The sequence below is a fragment of the Balaenoptera physalus genome (genome assembly GCF_965194825.1).
Source record: "Balaenoptera physalus genome assembly, contig: SUPER_7_unloc_5, whole genome shotgun sequence".
NCBI classification, from domain to species: Eukaryota; Metazoa; Chordata; class Mammalia; order Artiodactyla; family Balaenopteridae; genus Balaenoptera; species Balaenoptera physalus.
In genome coordinates, this window is record NW_028126530.1 from 96,551 (window position 1) to 115,215 (window position 18,665).

The window sequence follows — 18,665 nt, forward strand, 5'->3', positions numbered from 1 at the left end:
ACTTGCCGCAACTAGAGAAAGCCCTCACAGAAACGAAGACCCAACACAGCCAAAAATAAATAAATAAATAAATAAAAAAGAACAAGGCAAGGATATCGCCTCAACACATTTTTTTCAACATTGTCCTAGAATTCACAGCTAATATAATTAGACAAAAAAAGGAAATTAAAAGTATATAAATTGGAAAGGAAGAAATAAAACTGTTTTTGTAGATGACATGATCATCTATGTAGGAAATCTCACAGAATCAACAAAAAACTTTGAGAACTAATAAGCAATTATAGCAAGGTTGCAGGATACATTTTTCACATATACAAATTAATTGCTTCCCTGTACACCAGCAATGTACACCTGGGTTTTGAAATTAAAAACACAATATCATTTACATTAACACCCAAAAATGAAATACTTAGGTATAAGTCTAAGAAAATATGTGTAATATCTATATGAGGAAAAACTATAAACCTGTGATGAAAGAAATCAAATAATTTAAACAAATGGAGAGATACTACATGGTCATGTATAGGATGATCAAAATTGTTAAGATGTCAGTTCTTCCCAACTTGATCTACAGATTTAATTAATCCCAATCAAAATCCCAAGTGATCTTGTGGATATTGACAAACTGATTCTAAAGTTTATAAAAACCCAGAATGGCTGACACAGTATTGAAGGGAGAGAACAAAGTTGGAGGATTAACATTACCCAAAATCAAGACTTACTATAAAGTTAACAGTAATCAAGACAGTGTGGTATGGGCAAAAGAATAGACAAATAGATCAATGGAACTGAATAGAAAGCCCAGAAACAGACCAAGACAAATACAGTCAGCTGATTTTGACAAAAGAACAGAGGCAATATGATGAACAAAGATAGTCTTTTCAACAAACAATGTTGGAATAACTAGACATCCACATGCAAAAAAAAAAAAAAAAGTGAATTTAGAAACAAACCTTACACCTTTCACGAACATTAAGTTAAAATAGAGCACAGACCCAAATATAAAACACAAAGCTATAAAACTTCTGGAAGATAACATGGAAGAAAATCTTCCAACTCTACAACACTCTGGAAAAGGCAAAATTATGGAGACACTAAAAAGATTAGGGGTTGCCAGGAATTAGGGACAAGAGAGGAATGATGAACAGGTAGATTACAAGAATTTTTAGGGCAGTGAAACTATTATGTATGAGACTGTAATGGTCAATACATGTCATTATACATTTATCCAAACCTATAGAACGTACAACACAAATAGTGAACTCTAATGTAAAACTTAATTAACAACAATACATCAGTATTGGTTCATCAATTGTAAAAATGTACCGCTAATGCAAGATGTTAATAATTGGGGAAAAGGGAATGGGGCGTTGGCAGGAGAATAGAATAAATGGAATCTCTATATCTGCTTAATATTTCTGTAAACCTAACACTGCTCAAAAAAAAGTTTCTAATTAAAGAAATAGTGGCAGAGAGAATTGTAGATTTGTAGCAAAGTGCTGATTCATGAAGGTTTTAGAGATTTAACAAAAATGCAGTAAGTGATTGCTTAGGGCTAGGAGGCTTGTGGGGATAGTAGGGTGATAGGTATGGGATTTCTTCTTGAGGTGACAAAAATGTTTTAAAATTAACCATCGTGATCATTGCACATATCTGTGAATATACTAAAAACGACTGAATTTTACACTCTAAATGGGTGAGTTATAATCTTATATGAATTGTATCTTAATAAATCTGGCTAAAAAATTAAATGGCCTAGACTGTGTTATTAAATTAAATAAACAGCACTTAATAGTTTTTCTATTGCTGAAGTGTATGCTGTAAGGTTCTAACATATCACTTCTTCCCAGGAAGTCAATAATGTTTAAAAGTATAAAATTTCAGAGTTAATATCATTTTTTTACAGATTTCAATGACAAGAGAATCACAGATGCAAGGGCCAAGAGCCATTAAAATAGTTTCCTTCCAGATCACGGACTAATGAATAAGATTTCCAAATGTCAATATTGATGGCATGGAAAAGTACACAATATTAATTTGGAGTGAAGCTGTCAGCATTTCTTTCTGAATGAAAAGGATTACAAAACCCTCTTCCCCAAACACACACGTACAAATGCCGAAGAGTGCATCCTCCTTCGTGAAGCTACCAACTCAGCAGCCTTCAATGAAGGGCATACAAAAGATGGAGCGCACTACAAATATCCGTTGTTGCCACCACCTCAGTAACAGAGGAGTGGCTTTATCATCGGAAGTAATCGAAAGAAAGAAAGAACAGATGGACGTCTGGTTTATGGGGACTCACACAGTAAGCGTCACCCGAGGTGGAGGGCTTGCCACGAATAGAAATTAGGGGTTAGAAAGAGGGAACATGAGCGCAACAGAGAGGAAGACGGTCTGGAGAAGGGATGCTCAATTATTTTATTCGGTTGTTTTATTTTGTGATATATGTCTGACAAACTGATAGCACAGAATCGCATTCTCTTACTGAGTGAAACTAATGAGTGTAATTATTTTAAATTGAGGCTATCTTATAAAAAAGCTGAAGAACTCGGGGGCTTCCCTGGTGGCACAGGGGTTGACACTCTGCCTGCTAATGCAGGGGACACGGGTTCGAGCCCTGGTCTGGGAAGATCCCACATGCCGTGGAGCAACTAGGCCCGTGAGCCAGAATTACTGAGCCTGCGCGTCTGGAGCCTGTGCTCCGCAACAAGAGAGGCCAGGATAATAAGAGGCCCGCGCACCGCGATGAAGAGTGGCCCCCGCTCACCGCAGCTAGAGAAAGCCCTCGCCCAGAAACGAAGACCCAACACAGCCAAAAATAAATAAATAAATAAATAAATTAAAAAAGAAAACCCCAAACATGATAAATATCAATACAAAGAAAACCATGCCTGGGCACATCATACTCAGATTACTGATGAGTAAAGATAAGGAGAAAATCTTTAAAATATCCAGAAAATAAAAGACACAACACATACAGAGGAACAAATATATATATATAAAAAAAAAAAAAAAAAAAAGCTGAAGAACTAAAACCAAAAAAAATGATTTCTTTTGATTCTTTTAGAATATCCTATGAAAACCTAGCTTTTAATAGGGACTTTAGATCGCTGTTATTTGGGGTAGTTTGTACACTCTCTTCTATAGTTTCTAATTCACCTCTGTTTCATCAAGTGAAAAATCACATTTCATTGTACTTGTGCTCCATTTGTTCTCCATATAACATCTTCCCACCCTTGTTTTAGTATTATCTAAGATCTTGGGAGATTTCAATCAAAAACATGTGGATGATTTTGGACTCTAAGCTTGGAGCATCAACCAATTATGTTTGAATTCACGAGACTGAAATAGCTATTGGCAATAGTGTAACCAAGAGAGGAGATCCCTTCTTACACCTCACACATGTACATTTCACATGAGTGCCTTTACTGTAGCTTTATGACAAAGATGTTTAACCACCTGGCAATGAAAAAAAAAACAAAACACTTTGGTGCTCTAAATTCTTGTCATATTCTTCAAACTTATTGTCCTAAAAATATTTGTATAAACAACTGAATTTCAAAGGCATATTTTTAAAAGCTTTCTTATTATATATGCATATAGATCAACTTCTTAAACACTGTAAGCTGTAAGATGGAAGAATTCCTGCATCTAAGTGCATGCTTCTTTTCTTAGACATATTTGCACAATCATTGCAGGCTAAAATTGATGGTGCTCCTGAATGCAAGTTCCCTATAAGGTAAAATTCAGTTTCCTGTACTTCATTCCTATAATCTATAAATATTGAAATGAGGTAACTAGAAGGTAAGTTCATTTAAATATTTAACTAAATTATTTTTGTAGCACATTGAATATTGTTTATTAGCATATATATTTTAAGGCACTGACTTACATAGGAACGATCCCCAGGGTGAAAACATGTATGTGATGTTTTAGAGAATAAAACAAAATTATTTTTATAACATATGTATATATATAAATGCATATATTAGCCAATATCCATTTGTAAACCTTTATTCTATTCAAACTTAATACTCCACTTCCAAAAAGATATGTCCATGTAAAGTTAATAAAGCTCACCTCTTAAAATATGTCTATGTTTAAAAGAAATAAAGGTGCACTATACACCAAATTCAGTTATTTAAATTTGTATTTCATATATAAATTGGACTACACTGCATTATGTAATACTCCATAGGTACTGAATAAGTAATAAAAACTAAAAATAGTATTTATCTAGATGATATGATTGACCAGAAGGTATGTCCTGAATTATTATAAATATTTCAAGAGGAGGAGGATTATCTATAAAACCTTTTTCATCTGAAGTCCTGAGTCTTATGATATAGATAGAACTTTATCTAAACATGTAGAGTTTCCTGATTTCCTTTGAAGAAATTGGTAAGAAACTCTTTGAAAAGAAGAAAAAAACAAAACAAAACAACAAAAGCAAGGGGCAAGTTAAAACAGTTTATGTTGCTCTTTGTTTTACTAGATCTTATTTAATTTAAAATCAACTTGAAATCTCTAGTAATATGTAATGTTTACTTAAGTAGAAGCAATTAGACAAATAGTGTTTTAAGTACAGATGTGCCCAGCCACTCTGATAATTCATTTTAAAGACACCTTAAGAAAATAGGCTGAGATTTCCAAATAGATTTAGTTACAGGAGGGCTGGCTAACAAAGTCACTTCTAAAAGTTTGTGCCCTGATATTACAAACACCAATATAAAATATTGCCTATTATCTTTAGATCTCAATTTTGCATTAAGTTTTGGATGTATAACTGTAAAAAGCAACTTTATAATTCAGTGGTATTTGGGGGCAAACTTAATAATATTTTTTCCAGAAAAAAATATAATGGAAGCAAAAAATCTCTATTCAATTGGAATTTTAAAATTTTAGTCACAAAATTAATAGAGGCACATAGTTTAAAAAGTCAAATAGCACTAAAATGTTTACTTTGAAAATTAGCTTTTCACAGAAGCTGTGGAACTTGGGCAAGTCATTTACCTGTCTGTGCTTCAGCTTCCTCATCTGTAAAATGGGGATAATAATATGTCAGATTCACAGAGGTGCTGTGAGGATTAAATGAATTAACGCATGTGAAAGACTTGGTACAATGCCTGGCCATAGCAGGATCTTTATAGATTCAACTATTATTATTACTGTTCCCACCCTCAGAAGTAATCGTCTCGATTCCCATAAACAGTCTCCGTCTCTTTCAGAACAGAATTTTTCCTCCTACTCTTAATTAAATGTAAATCTGTTTGAGGGGAAGCACAGGGTATGCATTCATATTTAGTTGAAGTTAAAATTTCAAAATTTGGAACACATCTACCTGATTCCTTTTTCTCATCCTTCTTGATAGAATATGGAATGTTTATTTTCCTGTTTATCTAATCCAAAATATTCAAAACACTTTCAAGGTCTGTAGAGAACAGACTTGTGGTTGCCATGTGGGGGGGTGGGGGGAAGTATTGGGAGTTTGGGATTAGCAGATGCAAACTAGTATATATAGGATGGATAAACAACAAAGTGCTACCATATAGCACAGGGAACTATATTCAGTATCCTGTGATAAACTGTAATGGAAAAGAATATGAGAAAGAATGCATATATATATATATATATATATATGTGTGTATATATATATACATATACGCATATATATGTGTGTATATATATATACACACATATATATGTGTGTGTGTGTATATATATATATATATATACATATATATAACTGGATTACTGTGCTGTAGAGCAGAAATTAACACAACATTGTAAAGTCAACTATACTTCAAGAAAATAAATTAAAACAAAAAACTCTTTCAGGGTCTGAATAATAATCATCTTTCAGAATTGAGCCTGAATTTACAGCTGGACTTACACATATATCTTTCTATCTCAAAATATATTTTATAGAGGTAAGTCATTGTCTCAGTTTTTGTCATTACTGATAAGCTTATGTTTTGATAGAGTTTATATGGAAATACCATGTGGCATAACTGCCTATTTCACACCCTAGGAGGTGGGAAGGGTATAAGGACTCATCATCATCGACCCAGATTCTCATCTGATTCAACTAATTGGCATTTCAGTCTCACAAGCAACATTTGAAATTTTTATTGCAAGGAACTAATGGGATGAAGAACAACACAAGTAATCAAATCAAATAAAGGCATCTGCTGGAGTGGGATCCCAGGGTCCCACCCCACAGCTTTTTATGGAGAATTTTGTTTTCATGGAAAGGCCAGAATTCCCTAGGGGTGGAGTTTCATGATCAGAAAGTAAAGAAAAACCTCTATGGATTATTAATATCAACACACAAAATAATACAACTGCATTACACATTTCTCAATTTAGAATAAGGATAGCATGTATGAACATGTTTTGGGAAGGTTATTGAAATTCTCTAAATCACTTTGATATCCTTAAGTTTCTTAAGGCATTTATCAAAACTCCACAAGAACAGAACTCTTCGTTGTTGCTTGAGTCAATAAAAATCTGACTCAACTTCTATTTTAGGTCACAGATTTTTAATGGAGTAAACCAGGATTTCCTTCGTAATGAAACTACAAGGCCTGCACTATACTGCAATTCAGTAAACTCTGAATTATAAATGTAAAATTCCTTTTGACAGTAAGGAGTAGCATAATTCTTTGTTGGGAGCAACATTATTGGACGATTTTTCTTAAGAAACGGAGAATTTATTAAAGCATCTTATGGGCTCACAGAATCAATAAGAGGCTGAAGGACTGGGCTTGGGAAATAAGTAGAAACCAAATACCCCTGGATCAAGGGTGGGAGTGGGTGAGGGGGCAGGACCATATTTGCCTTTTGGTTGGACCCTGCTGCCCCCTTTATTTTTGCCTGTTCAGGACCAACCAGGAGCTAACAATCCTCTTATTTTTAGTTTATTTTGAGGAACCTCCCCTACTTCTGGGTATATAGTTAATGGAATTGAAATCAGGATCTCATTAAGATGTCTGCACTCCTACATTCACTGCAACAATATTATTCACAATAGCCAAGATGTGGAAGCAACCTAAATGTCCATCAACAGACGAATGGATAAAAGATATGTGAGATATATATAATGGACTATTACTCAGTGTTAAAAAAGAAGGAAATCCTGCCATTTGTGACAACATGAATGAATGTGGAAAAATTATGCTAAGTGAAATAAGTCAGACACAGAAGGACAAATACTACATGATACCACTTACGTGAGGAATCTAAAATCGTCAAATCACAGAAGCACAGAGTAGAATGGTGGTTGGCAGGGGCTGAGGGGAGGGGGAAAAGAGAAGGTGTTAGTTAAAGGGAACAAAGTTCCAGTTATGCAAGATGAATAAGTCCTAGAGATCTTCTGTACAGAATAGTGCCTCTGGTTAGTAACACTGTACGTGCTCTTAAAAATTTGCTAAGGGGATAGATCTTACGTTGTGTTCTTATCCCAAAATAAGAAGAAGAAGAAGAAGAAGAAGAAGAAGGAGAAGAAAAAGGGTGGAAGAAAAGAACAACAACCTGCTTAACACAGAGTGCAGGTCACAGCCCCACTCTCATCTGCAGGTGAAGTGGTTTCCACAGTAGCAGGAAACACGCTGCCTCTCAATAGGAAATCACATCTGGGTTAATTCCGCAGAGTCAGGGGCGGGTGGGTGCTGGACAGTCGAAAAATAACAAGCACAGTTTCCCAGATTTACATCTATTCATGTACATGAAACAGGCTGGGACCTGGGAGCCTTTGCTGCAGTGCTGCAGTGCTTGCACCTGGACAAATGTCTCTTAGAGCAACAAAATGCGAAGAAACTATAAGGGACTAAAAATAACTGCGTGCATGCACAGTTGGGGCAAATTCTGGACAAAAGATACAGAAAGACAAAAAAGCCCAACTGCCACTTCTGAAGAGCTAGAAGCAAAAACGGGGGTCGGGAGCAAAGGCTGGGCTCTGAGCATGCCCCCTGCACTCAGCACCACCAAAGGGGTGGGCAGACCACCTAAGCCACCCCTCCGGCCCAACCCCGGGACACACCACTACCTCCCCCCCATATAAGGAACCAGCTGCCCCCACCCCCACCCCCAGGAAGCGAGCAAGGGAACCTGTTGCTTGTTCTCGCTCCCCCTGCTGCAGCAGGGGTCCCAATAAAGCTTTGCCTGAATTTCTTGTCTGGTCTCTGATCAATTTCTATTGATTAAGGAGGCCAAGAACCCTGGTCAGTAACATACACACTTCAAATTCCAGAAATTGTAAGTCCTGCTGAACACAATTATCTTTCAGATAAGGAAGGGTACCACCCACTCACCAAAGGCAGAAAACCTCAAGTCTCTGCATCCAGCCCCAATCCTAGGGTCTCTGGATGTTGTCTAATCCTCCTCTAAGATGGTCACAGGCACATCTACATCATCAGAAACCCACAGAGTAATGGTGAATGTAACCATCACTATAGTGGTCTATATAAAATGGTCTGACAAGGGAAAGGGATGGGGGAGGAAAATGAGTTATGGAGCATGGAAGGAAACATGTGTAGGCATGTGCTTCTGCATCATTCGTGATACTGTGACGTCCCTCAGCCATTCTCTGCTCCATGGTCACCTTGTTCTCAGCCAGCACCAGGCTCATTGGTGTCTTCACTTGGTGACATGATCCAGACCTTCATTTCTGAAGGAACTGAGACCTTCACAGCCCAGCCAATGTGGTGTTGTTGCCTCTTGAATTTTCATAAGATATAGATGTAGGCAGGCAGCACACAAGATCCCTTTGATCATCAGAAAGGATTTCTCCCACCCATCTCATAACACTTTTTTCCCAGCTTGCCTAGTGATCAGCAGAGCCCAGGATGCCAGGGGCAGCATCAGCTTTAATTCAGTGGAGCCACTGTTGTGCCAGCTGGTGGACGCATCCCTCCTATAGGTCAGACCATCTCTAAGTAATCAGAGTTGCAACTTAGTGACAGGAAGAAAAGGGTTTGTAAGCAGGTCATTAAATGGTTCACAAGTGAAAGTGGAAGTGGTCACTAGTTCAGAAGAATAGTCAGGTCCTATAAAACAATGTGTCATAGAAATGGTCAAGATATATATATACACACTACTATATATAAAATAGATAACCAATAAGAACTTACAGTATAGCACAGGGAACTCTACTCAATACTCTGTAATGACCCATATGGGAATAGAATCTAAAAAAGAGTGAATACATGTATATGTATGACTGATTCACTTTGCTGTACAGCAGAAAGTAACACAAGGTTGTAAATCAATTATACTCCAATAAAAATTAATTAACAAAAATAAATGATACCAATCAAAAAAAAAAAAAAAAAAAAAGAAAGATGTGACCCAGGGTACTGCTTCTGCCACTGAAGAGCTCTAGCTCAGCTGCCCTGGACCCATCCATATAGCTGGACAGGCCATTGCTCCTGCCTGCTGTGGTGCCCCCCTCCCCCAAGAACTCCACAACTGCAATCACAACAATAAAATCCGACTGCTTCTTAATCTTTTCCCCACTTGTTTCACGACTCTCAGTCTTGGGTTGCAGGATCCCAATGGCTGAGCCCAAGGTTCAGGCCCTCACACTGGCTGCCAGGGGCACCAAGAAGGGGAATCTGCTCCCTTCATTCACTGTCATTCTGAATGAGTTGATACACCTAATCGTTGTATTTTCATGTCTTCCCAGAAGAAAGCTGTCAAGGAACAGCCTATTGTAAACAAATTCTATTTAGAGTATAACTGAAGAACCAAATTAAAATAAGAATCCTAAGCTTCAGTTAAATAAATAAATAATAAACACATACATACATATGTACATACATCAAAAGAAGAAGAGAACGTAACAGTTTATCCTCCAACTGACACATGAATACATTCCTTACTCTCAGCAGGTTCATAGAAGCAAACAGGGACCCCTGAGAGACTCAGGCCCTGTGCTCTCATTTTCCTTTTTAGTGCCGATGAAACAGACTCCAAAGTGCTCACGTGGTTAATTATTGGCAGAACTAGAGTGAAGATGCCACACTAAATATTGAGCTTCCTGGGAACACCATGCAAGCCTTACACATCCACCGCAAGTCACACGGTGCCTGTCACATAGTAAGCCCCAAATATTTTTTACTAAATGACCGAGTCCACACACTTTCCAATATATTAAGCTTTATGTACCTCCACTAATAAGCATTTCACAGTTAAGGATTGAATTTTAGACTTCGATTCCCCTCATCTCCTTAATTCCATGCTAACTGAAAGATAGCACCTTGAGAACACAGGAATTCTAGACATTCTGGTGATTCAAGTCATGTTGCAAAAGCAGAATTGTTGCAGGTTTTCTTCCTTCCTCAAATAATACTTGGCACAGAAAAAGCACACGGATGCAGCACACTGCATTTTCCCCTGCCAGCAGCTCGCTCATGGAGCATCTACTCATGAAAACACAATTTTTAAAATTTATTTATTTATTTTATTGAAGTATAGTTGATTTACAATGTTGTGTTAGTTTTAGGTGTACAGCAAAGTGATTCAGTTATACATACATATATATATATGCACATATACATATATATATTCTTTTGCAGATTTTTTCCCATATAGGTTATTACAAAATATTAAGTGTTTTCCCTGTGCTGTACAGCAGGTCCTTATGAAAACATTTTAATACCCAGATAGATAACCACTTATAGGTATTACAAGGATACCATTCAAAATAGGGAACAGTAAGTGACTCCTTCACATTAGGTCAGGCAGAGTTTTCTCATTTACTTTTTAAGTGGTTTTTATTGATTTTGTTTTGTTTTGTTCTGTTTTATTTTGCCTAAGAACTAGTGGGACAGAATCATTGAATGCGTAAGCTGGAAGGACTCTGGACCAGTCCTCTAATGGAACAGATGAAGAGAACTCACCCAGAGACCAAGGACCTGGCCAGCACTCCTATCCCAGGGCTTTATCACCACCACACATGGTCTTGGGGACCACGTTCATTGAATGCCTACCACTTGGTCTGTATCATATTTGATTTTACAGAGAAATAACAGTCACCTTTTCCTCCCTATCGCAGAAGGTATTCTTGTGACTTTGATAGTGAGAATGCATTTAAAAAACATTTTTAAAGCACATCTTTCCAAATGCGAATATGAATATGTGGATGTTTTTGGTCTTGTACATTCAATAATATGAAACTACAGTGACTGAAAGAGTATAACTAAAGTAGGAAAGAACACTCTCTTTTCTCCCTAAAAATGTGTCAGAATCATTGCGCTTATAAAAGCCTGGAATCACAAAAGTCATTGATGAAAAATATGATTGGGATAGCTCCAATTAGATACTTTCTAAAATAGTTTTCTTTCCTCTTTCTCAAGTATTTTAAGCTACAGAGAAGCTCCTTAACTGTAACAGGGTTCATTGAAGACTGACTCTTCAGAGCTGAGCAGAGCCCAGGCTGCCCTCAAGCGCATGTGTGGGAGAGATGCTCTCAGTTCAAGGCAGGCTCTCTGTGCCCTGAAATCTGGCTAAAGCTGCACAGTGCTACGAAGACAACTTGTGAGGAAAGAGCGGGGAGTGTGCAGGAAAGCAACAGAGCCTGGCTCTCAGGGAAGATCACGGTACAGGGGCCAAATAGTCTGGGTTGGGCCTGGTCCCCAGTCCCCAGCAAACTTGGAAACACCACGAAATCACTTCAGAGTCTCTCAAACAATATGTCACTGTGAAGTCTTTAAATTCTATACCAGCTCTGTAGCTCTTTATTTTCACCGCTTAATCCAGGGGTCCCCAACCCACTGTGCGAGGCCTGTTAGGAACCAGGGGGCACAGCAGGAGGTGAACAGTGGGTGAGAGAGAGAGAGAAGCTTCATCTGTTGCTCCACACTGCTTGCATTACCACCTGAATCACGCCCGCCACTGTAGCTCACATTACTGCCTAAACCATCCCCCCTGCTTCCGTGGAAAAAACTGTCTTCCACGAAACTGGTCCCTGGTGCCAAAAAAGTTGGGGACCGCTGGAATCGGTTTGCCACAATTTACCATGTAACCTCTTGTAATTCTCATTAGGTTTCAGCAGCTTTGGACTTGTCACTTACCTTGACATCGGAGCTCTACAAAATTGTCTAAATTAATGAAAAATTCCATAGAGCATGATATCACGTATCTTAAGAGACTGCCTTTCTGTTAATGTTATTCATTGGTTACTAGACTTACTTACCTGTGGTTAACCTATCTCAAAAGTTAGCAAATATTATTCAGCAGAAACGAATGTTTCTAATACAGTGTGTCAAAAATTACATTAAATTTTCCCCAAGATATAGTCCCTAATACAATTTTTGCTTCCCTTATTATGTTACAAATGATAAAATGACTGCCTGAAAGTTGAAGTTGTCTTGAAGAGTTTAGCACCCTCAAAAAAACACTTCTATATAGACTTTTTCTTATTTGAACACATTACTGTTTTTAATGATTTCTTCTGAAATAATTATAAACTGACAGGAAGTTGCAAAAATAGGACAGTAAAGCCCCAAGTAATCTTCATGCGGTTTTCCTAATTGGTTACATTTTATGTAACAATAGGATACTATCAAAGCTGGGAAATTGACATTGCTACAAGGTATATGTGTGCCACATTATCACATGTGTTGCCACCACCAAGATCAAGATACATAACTGTTCCATCACCACAAAGATCTCCCTCCTGTTACCCCGATATATAGTCACACTTACCTTCCTCCCACCCTGGCCCCCATGCACCATCCCTAAAACTTGGCAACCACTTATCTGTCTCCTTCTTTGTCATCTTGAGAATGCTATATAAATGTATTCATATAATATGTGACCTTCAAACACCAACCTCAAATGTTGGCTTTTTTCATCCAGCATGTTTTTTGAGATCCATCCAAGTACTTGCATGTATCAGTAGTTAATCCTTTTTACTGTTAAGTAGTGTTTCATAGTATTAATGTACCACGGTTTGTTTAACCATTCACTTATTCTAGAACATTTTTATTGTTTCTAGTTTGGGACTATTACAAACAAAGCTGCTAGAAACAATCATGTAGAGATATTTGCATGGACATAAAATTTAATTTCTCTGGAATGAACGTATATGATACTTTTGAACATTTTTGGAAAACCAGTGTATATAATTATGTTGTTCTGTTGCTTCTTATGTCACTGAAAGAAAAGGATGAACTTGGTGATTTGAACTCCCAGCTCAAGTGCCACATAAATGACCATGTGCCCTGAAGGAGACCACTGTCTCCTGTAGCTACAGGGCTGGAAATCAATCACAGAACCTCATCCTGCAACTGGCTGAATTACAATGCAAGTTGAACTCCCAGTTTTGAAGGGCATCTACTGTTGAATCAATGTGAGGGCATTGATTGGGAAAGAACTGGATCTTATAAGTCGGGATGGGGACCCGTGGGAAGATCCTGATGAAGCTGGGGATATTGAGCCCCTAAACTGTGATGAATCTTTTATCACCAGTGGTATTGGCCTCCCCGGCCCCAGCAGAGATGGCTTCCTCAACCCCAGTGGAAGCGGCCTCTCTACATACAGGGTATCAGCCTTTCCATCTCCTTCTGAGAGGATTAACCCTGCATTGCCTGAGGAAAGGGTCATAGCCTCCCCTGACGCAATTGTCATGTAACATAATTATTAGTCTCCTCAGGACCCACCCCTACCACCCCACCTTACTTCTGGACCTTTAACTAGACTCAAGCTCAGCAGGTCCCTAAAGGTGGGATACAATCTGTGACTCATGAGGAAGTGCATTACATTCCAAAATAATGACTTCCATTTTCTAAGTTACACAGACAAAATCTTGGGAAATGTGTGGGAATAAGTACTAAAGGTGTGGGAAAATGGAAGAAGGAATTCCTTATAAGGTTGAATGAGGCTGAATGCATGGGCTCACTAAATAGGGCTTCTGCATTTACTGTTGCAGCTTGAGGAATTAGAAAGGGCTCTAGCAGTTTTCTTGGTTGGTTGGCTGAAACACAGGCCAAAAGGTGGCCCCCCATGAGTACCCTGGAAATGCTGGACTTGCCTCAGTTTAAGCTAGAGAAGAGCTTCAGAGGCTTAGGGATAGAGGAATGTTAGAGTAGATTTGTCACTTAAAACCTGCTCACCTGACTGGGGGGGTTCCAGAAGTTTTACCTTCCATCAATACTGTGAGGAATAAATCTATGAGAGGATCCCCAATATCCTTTGTGGACAAAGAATGTCACCTGCCATACCAGTAAACAAAGGATGTTGCAGCCACCAAGCCACCAGCCACTGCAGCCACCCCTGATAGTGCACCCTGAGGGGATTTAAGATGTAGAAAAACAGGATACTGGCCCTAGATAGTTTAGGTGCATATCAAAGGAATAATTTTATTAGGCCCAGATTCTTACATCTTCCCATACATAGAAAAGTGTTAAAATCGTTAACTTGAGACGTCTGGTTTTCCTTTAATTAGCAGGAAAGTTTTGATGTTTGATTACTTGGGTTTTTTTTTGCAAAACTCCTATATATTCTGTTTCTCTTTGGAACTGTCCCCAGAGCTATCTGAGAGGCTGTATCCCAGGCTTAAGTCCTCAGTTATGTTCCAAATGCAACATAATTTTCAACTTTTAAGTTGCGCATTTTTTTTCAGTTGACACCTTGAATACTCTATGGTTGCTTTCTCTGTAGATCAGACCTCACAGTGGGAAATGCAGTCACTGCATTGGGAAACCTAAATGCAAAGAGGGTAATTGAATCCTGAGGTGGTAGGGGCCAAGTGACAATATTCAACCACTGAAGGCAAAGTGGACATGGTTACCTTAATGTACAGCAGAGTCAAAGCAGCAATCAGAACAGTCTGACTCATGCTGACTTATGGTGTTGATTAATTGATCATGGTGTTCCTAGAAGTGAAATAGATAGGAAGCCTACTAAATTTGTACTTCTCTGTAGAAGCAGAAAAGTTCTAGGTCAAGTGAATAAAAGTCGAACCTAAATCATAAAAACAGAGAGTCACATCCCTTCAATACATTCCTAGACATGAGCCAGTTTATGGATCCCGAACCCCTGGAATGAAGGAGAGGCTGGGCCCCACTGAGGAAGGACCCCAGTGCACTCTGAAAGTTTATACTGTCAATTCTTGCCCCAGCCTTCCCCAGAATGATGTTTGGCATTTTACCAGAGTAACTGTGCATTGGGGAAAAGGAAATTATTAGACCTTTTGGGGAACAACTGACTCTGGCTTTGAAATGATACTAATTCCAAGAGACCTAAAACATTGCAGGGGCCCAAAAGTCAGAGTAGAGGTTATGGAAGTCAAGCGACTAATGGAGTTTTAGCTCAGTTCTGTCTCACCATGGGCCCAATGGTTCTCCAAACCAATCATGTGGTTATTTCTCCAGTTCTGGAATGTATACTTGGTATAGACATATTTAGCAGCTGGCAGATTCTCCACATTTGTTCCCTGACCTGTGGAGGGAGGGTTATTATGATGGGAAAGACGAAGTAAAAGCCAGGAGAACTGCCTCTACCTAGGAAAACAATAAATAAAATTTAATACCACATTCATGGAGGGACTGCAGAGTTTACGGCCAGCATCAAGGACTTGAAGGAGGCAGGGATGGTGATTCCTACAACATCCTATCTGGCCTGTGCAGAAGAGAGATGGATCTTGAGAATGACAGTAGATTATCATAATCTTAACCAGGTGGTGACTCCAATTGTAGCTGTTGTTGCAGATGTGGTTTCATTGCTTGAGAAAGTTAACACTCACCCTGGTAAATGGTATGTAAGTATATGTATTTGGTCTGGAAAATGCCTTTTTATCCATCCCTGTCCATTAGGCCCACCAGAAGCAGATTGCTTTCAGCTGGCAAGGCCAGTAATACACCTTCACTGTCCTACCTCAGGAGTATATCAACTTTCCAGACTGATGCCATCATTTAGTTTGCTAGAAAATACACCTGACTCTCCCTTCCATAAGATATCACACTGGTCTATTACATTGCTGACACTATGCTGGTTGGATCTAGTGAACAAGCAGTAGCAACTACTCTAGATTTGTTGGTAAGGTATTTATGTGTCAGAGGACAGAAAATAGATAAGACAAAATGCCATGGCCTCCTACATCAGTGAGATTTCTAGGGGCCCAGTGGTATGAGCCATGTCAAGATATCCCTTCTAAGGTGAAGGATAAGTTGTCGTCTCTGACACCTCCTACAACCAAAGCACAGGCACAGCTCTTAGTGATTTCTTTGGGTTTTGGAGGCAACATATTCCTCATCTGGATGTGTTACTCCAGACTTTTTAATGAAGTGACTCCAAAAGCTGCTAGTTTAGGATGGAACCCAGAACAAGAGAAGGCTGTGTAACAGGTCCAGGCTGCAGTGCAAGCTGCTTTGCCACTTGGGCCATAAGATCCAGAAGACACAATGGTGTTGACATGTCTGTGGCAAATAAGGATGCTGTCTGGAGCCTTTTGAAGGCCCTCATAGGTGAATCAAAGCATAGGCCTTAAGAACTGTGGAGCAAGGCCCTCCCATCATTTTGGTAACTAGTCTCCTTTTGAGAAACAAGAGGTCTGCTACTGAACTTTGTAGAGACTGAACACTTCACCTTGGGCCATCAAGTTACCATGTGACCTGAGCTGCCCATCATGAACTAAGTGGTATCTTAACCACCAAGCCATAACAGAGGACATGCACAGCAGCACTCCATCGTCAAATGGATATGGTATATATGTGATCAGGCCAGAGCAGGTCTTGAAGGCACAAGTAAGTTCCATGAAGAAGTAGCTCAAAGGCCCACAGTCCTCACTTCTGCTACACTACCTTTTCTCTCCCAGCCTGCACCTATGACGTCAAGGGGACTTCGCTACTATTAATTGACGGAGGGAGACTCAGGCAGGCCTGGTTTACAAATGGTTCTGCACAATATGCAGGCACTACCCAAAAGTGGATAGCTACTGCCCTCAGCCCCTCTCTGAGACATCTCTGAAGGACAGTGGTGAAGAGAAATCCTCCCAGTGGGCAGAACTTGAGGCCATGCACCTGGCTGAGGGAGAAACACTTGGAAGGAGAAATGGTCAGACACGCTGGGTGGTCAGGAATTGAAAAAAGCATGACTGGAAAGTTGGTCATAAAGAAAATTGGGGAAGAGGTATGTGAACAGATTTCTCTGAATAGTTGAAAAACATGAAGATATTTGTGTCTCATGTGAATGCTCATCATCAAAGGGTGATCTCAGCAGAGGAGGATTTTAATTATCAAGTAGATAGGATGCCCTGTTCTGTGGAGACCAGTCAGCCTCTTTCCCCAGCCACCCCTGTCATTGCCCAATGGGCTCATCAACAAAGTGGCCATGGTGACAGGGACGCAGGTTACGCATGGGCTCAGCAATATCGACTTCCACTCATCAAGGCTGACCTGGCTACAGCCACTACTGAATTCCCAATCAAAAAGAATCAACCAGCAGCAGAGACCAACAGTGGGCCCTCAATATGGTGTTATTCCCCGGGTGATCAGCCAGCTAGTCAGTGGCAGACTGATGACACTGGACAGCTTTCATTGTGCAAGGGGCAGTATTTTGTTCTTATTGGAATAGACATTTGCTCTGGGTACAGATTTGCCTTTCCTGCATACGTCACTTCTGCCTAACTACCATCCATGATCTTACAGAATGACTTATCATTGTCATGGGATTCTGCAAGCATTGCTCAAGATCAAGGAATACATTTCACAGCAGATGAAGTGAGGCAATGGGCCCTTGGAATTCACTAGTCTTACCTGAAGCAGCAGGCTTGATAGAATGGTGGAATGGCCTTCTGAAGACTCAGTTACAGGGCTGGCTATGTGACAATACCTCTGCTTGTCCCAGGGCAAGGTTCTCCAGAGGGTTGTATATGCTCTGAATTGGAGTCCAATATATGGTCCTCTTTCTTCCATAGACAGGATTCTCGGGTCCAGGAATTTTAAGAGACAAAAATGAGAATAGTTATTTTCAACTCTTCAGTATTATCCCTAGTGACCCACTATCAAATTTTTGCTTTTTGTTCCTGTGACCTTATGCTCTGCTGGTCTTAGTTCCAAAGGGGAAAATGCTTCTACCAGGAGACACAGCAATGATTCCAAAGAACTGGGAGTTAAGACTAACACCCAGCTACCTTGGGCTCCTCATGCCTCTGAATCAACAGACAAAGAAGGAAAGGAAAGTGTTTGTTGCTACAAGGATACTACTTGCGGACTACTCTTCCACACGGAAGTAAGGAAAAGTGTATCTGGATATAGTAGATCGCTTAAGGCATCCCTTAGTATTACCATGTTCTTTGATTAAGCTCAGTGGAAAACTACAACAACCCAGTCTAGGCAGGGCTACTAATGACCCAGACTATTCAAGAAGCAAGGATTTGGTCACCCACCAGGGAAGAACCACGATCTGCTGAGGTGCTTGCTGAAGATAGAAAGAATACAGAATGGGTATAAGAAAGTAGTTACAAAGACCAGCTATAACTGACCACTTACAGAAACGAGGACTGTAATTGTCATGAGTACACCATTTTTTTTTTTTGCTATGAATATATTTGTGTTAAGTGTGTATTTGTTTTTTCTCTCTCATATTCCCTTATTATGTAACATGAGTTGTATTGATTTTATATCATAATATGTAAGTACTCTTAATTTTACATTATAGTA

General features: G+C 39.2%; 1 protein-coding gene and 1 long non-coding RNA gene across 2 annotated transcripts in view; one reads left to right on the forward strand and one right to left on the reverse strand.

Annotated features, from left to right (window-relative positions):
* LOC309665304 (contactin-associated protein-like 3) overlaps positions 1 to 18,665 on the reverse strand; it is a gene marked incomplete at its 3' end in the record, with an annotated part of 117,197 nt that overhangs the window by 87,055 nt on the left and 11,477 nt on the right. Inside the window, exon 2 of the mRNA XM_082478938.1 lies at positions 17,760 to 17,928. Coding sequence (XP_082335064.1) covers positions 17,760 to 17,918 — 159 coding nt within the window. The remainder of the gene's footprint in view (positions 1 to 17,759; positions 17,929 to 18,665) is intronic.
* On the forward strand, positions 5,292 to 11,050 carry LOC309665303. Its single transcript, XR_014266338.1, has 2 exons — positions 5,292 to 5,930; positions 10,819 to 11,050. It is a non-coding gene; the product is annotated as an uncharacterized lncRNA (long non-coding RNA).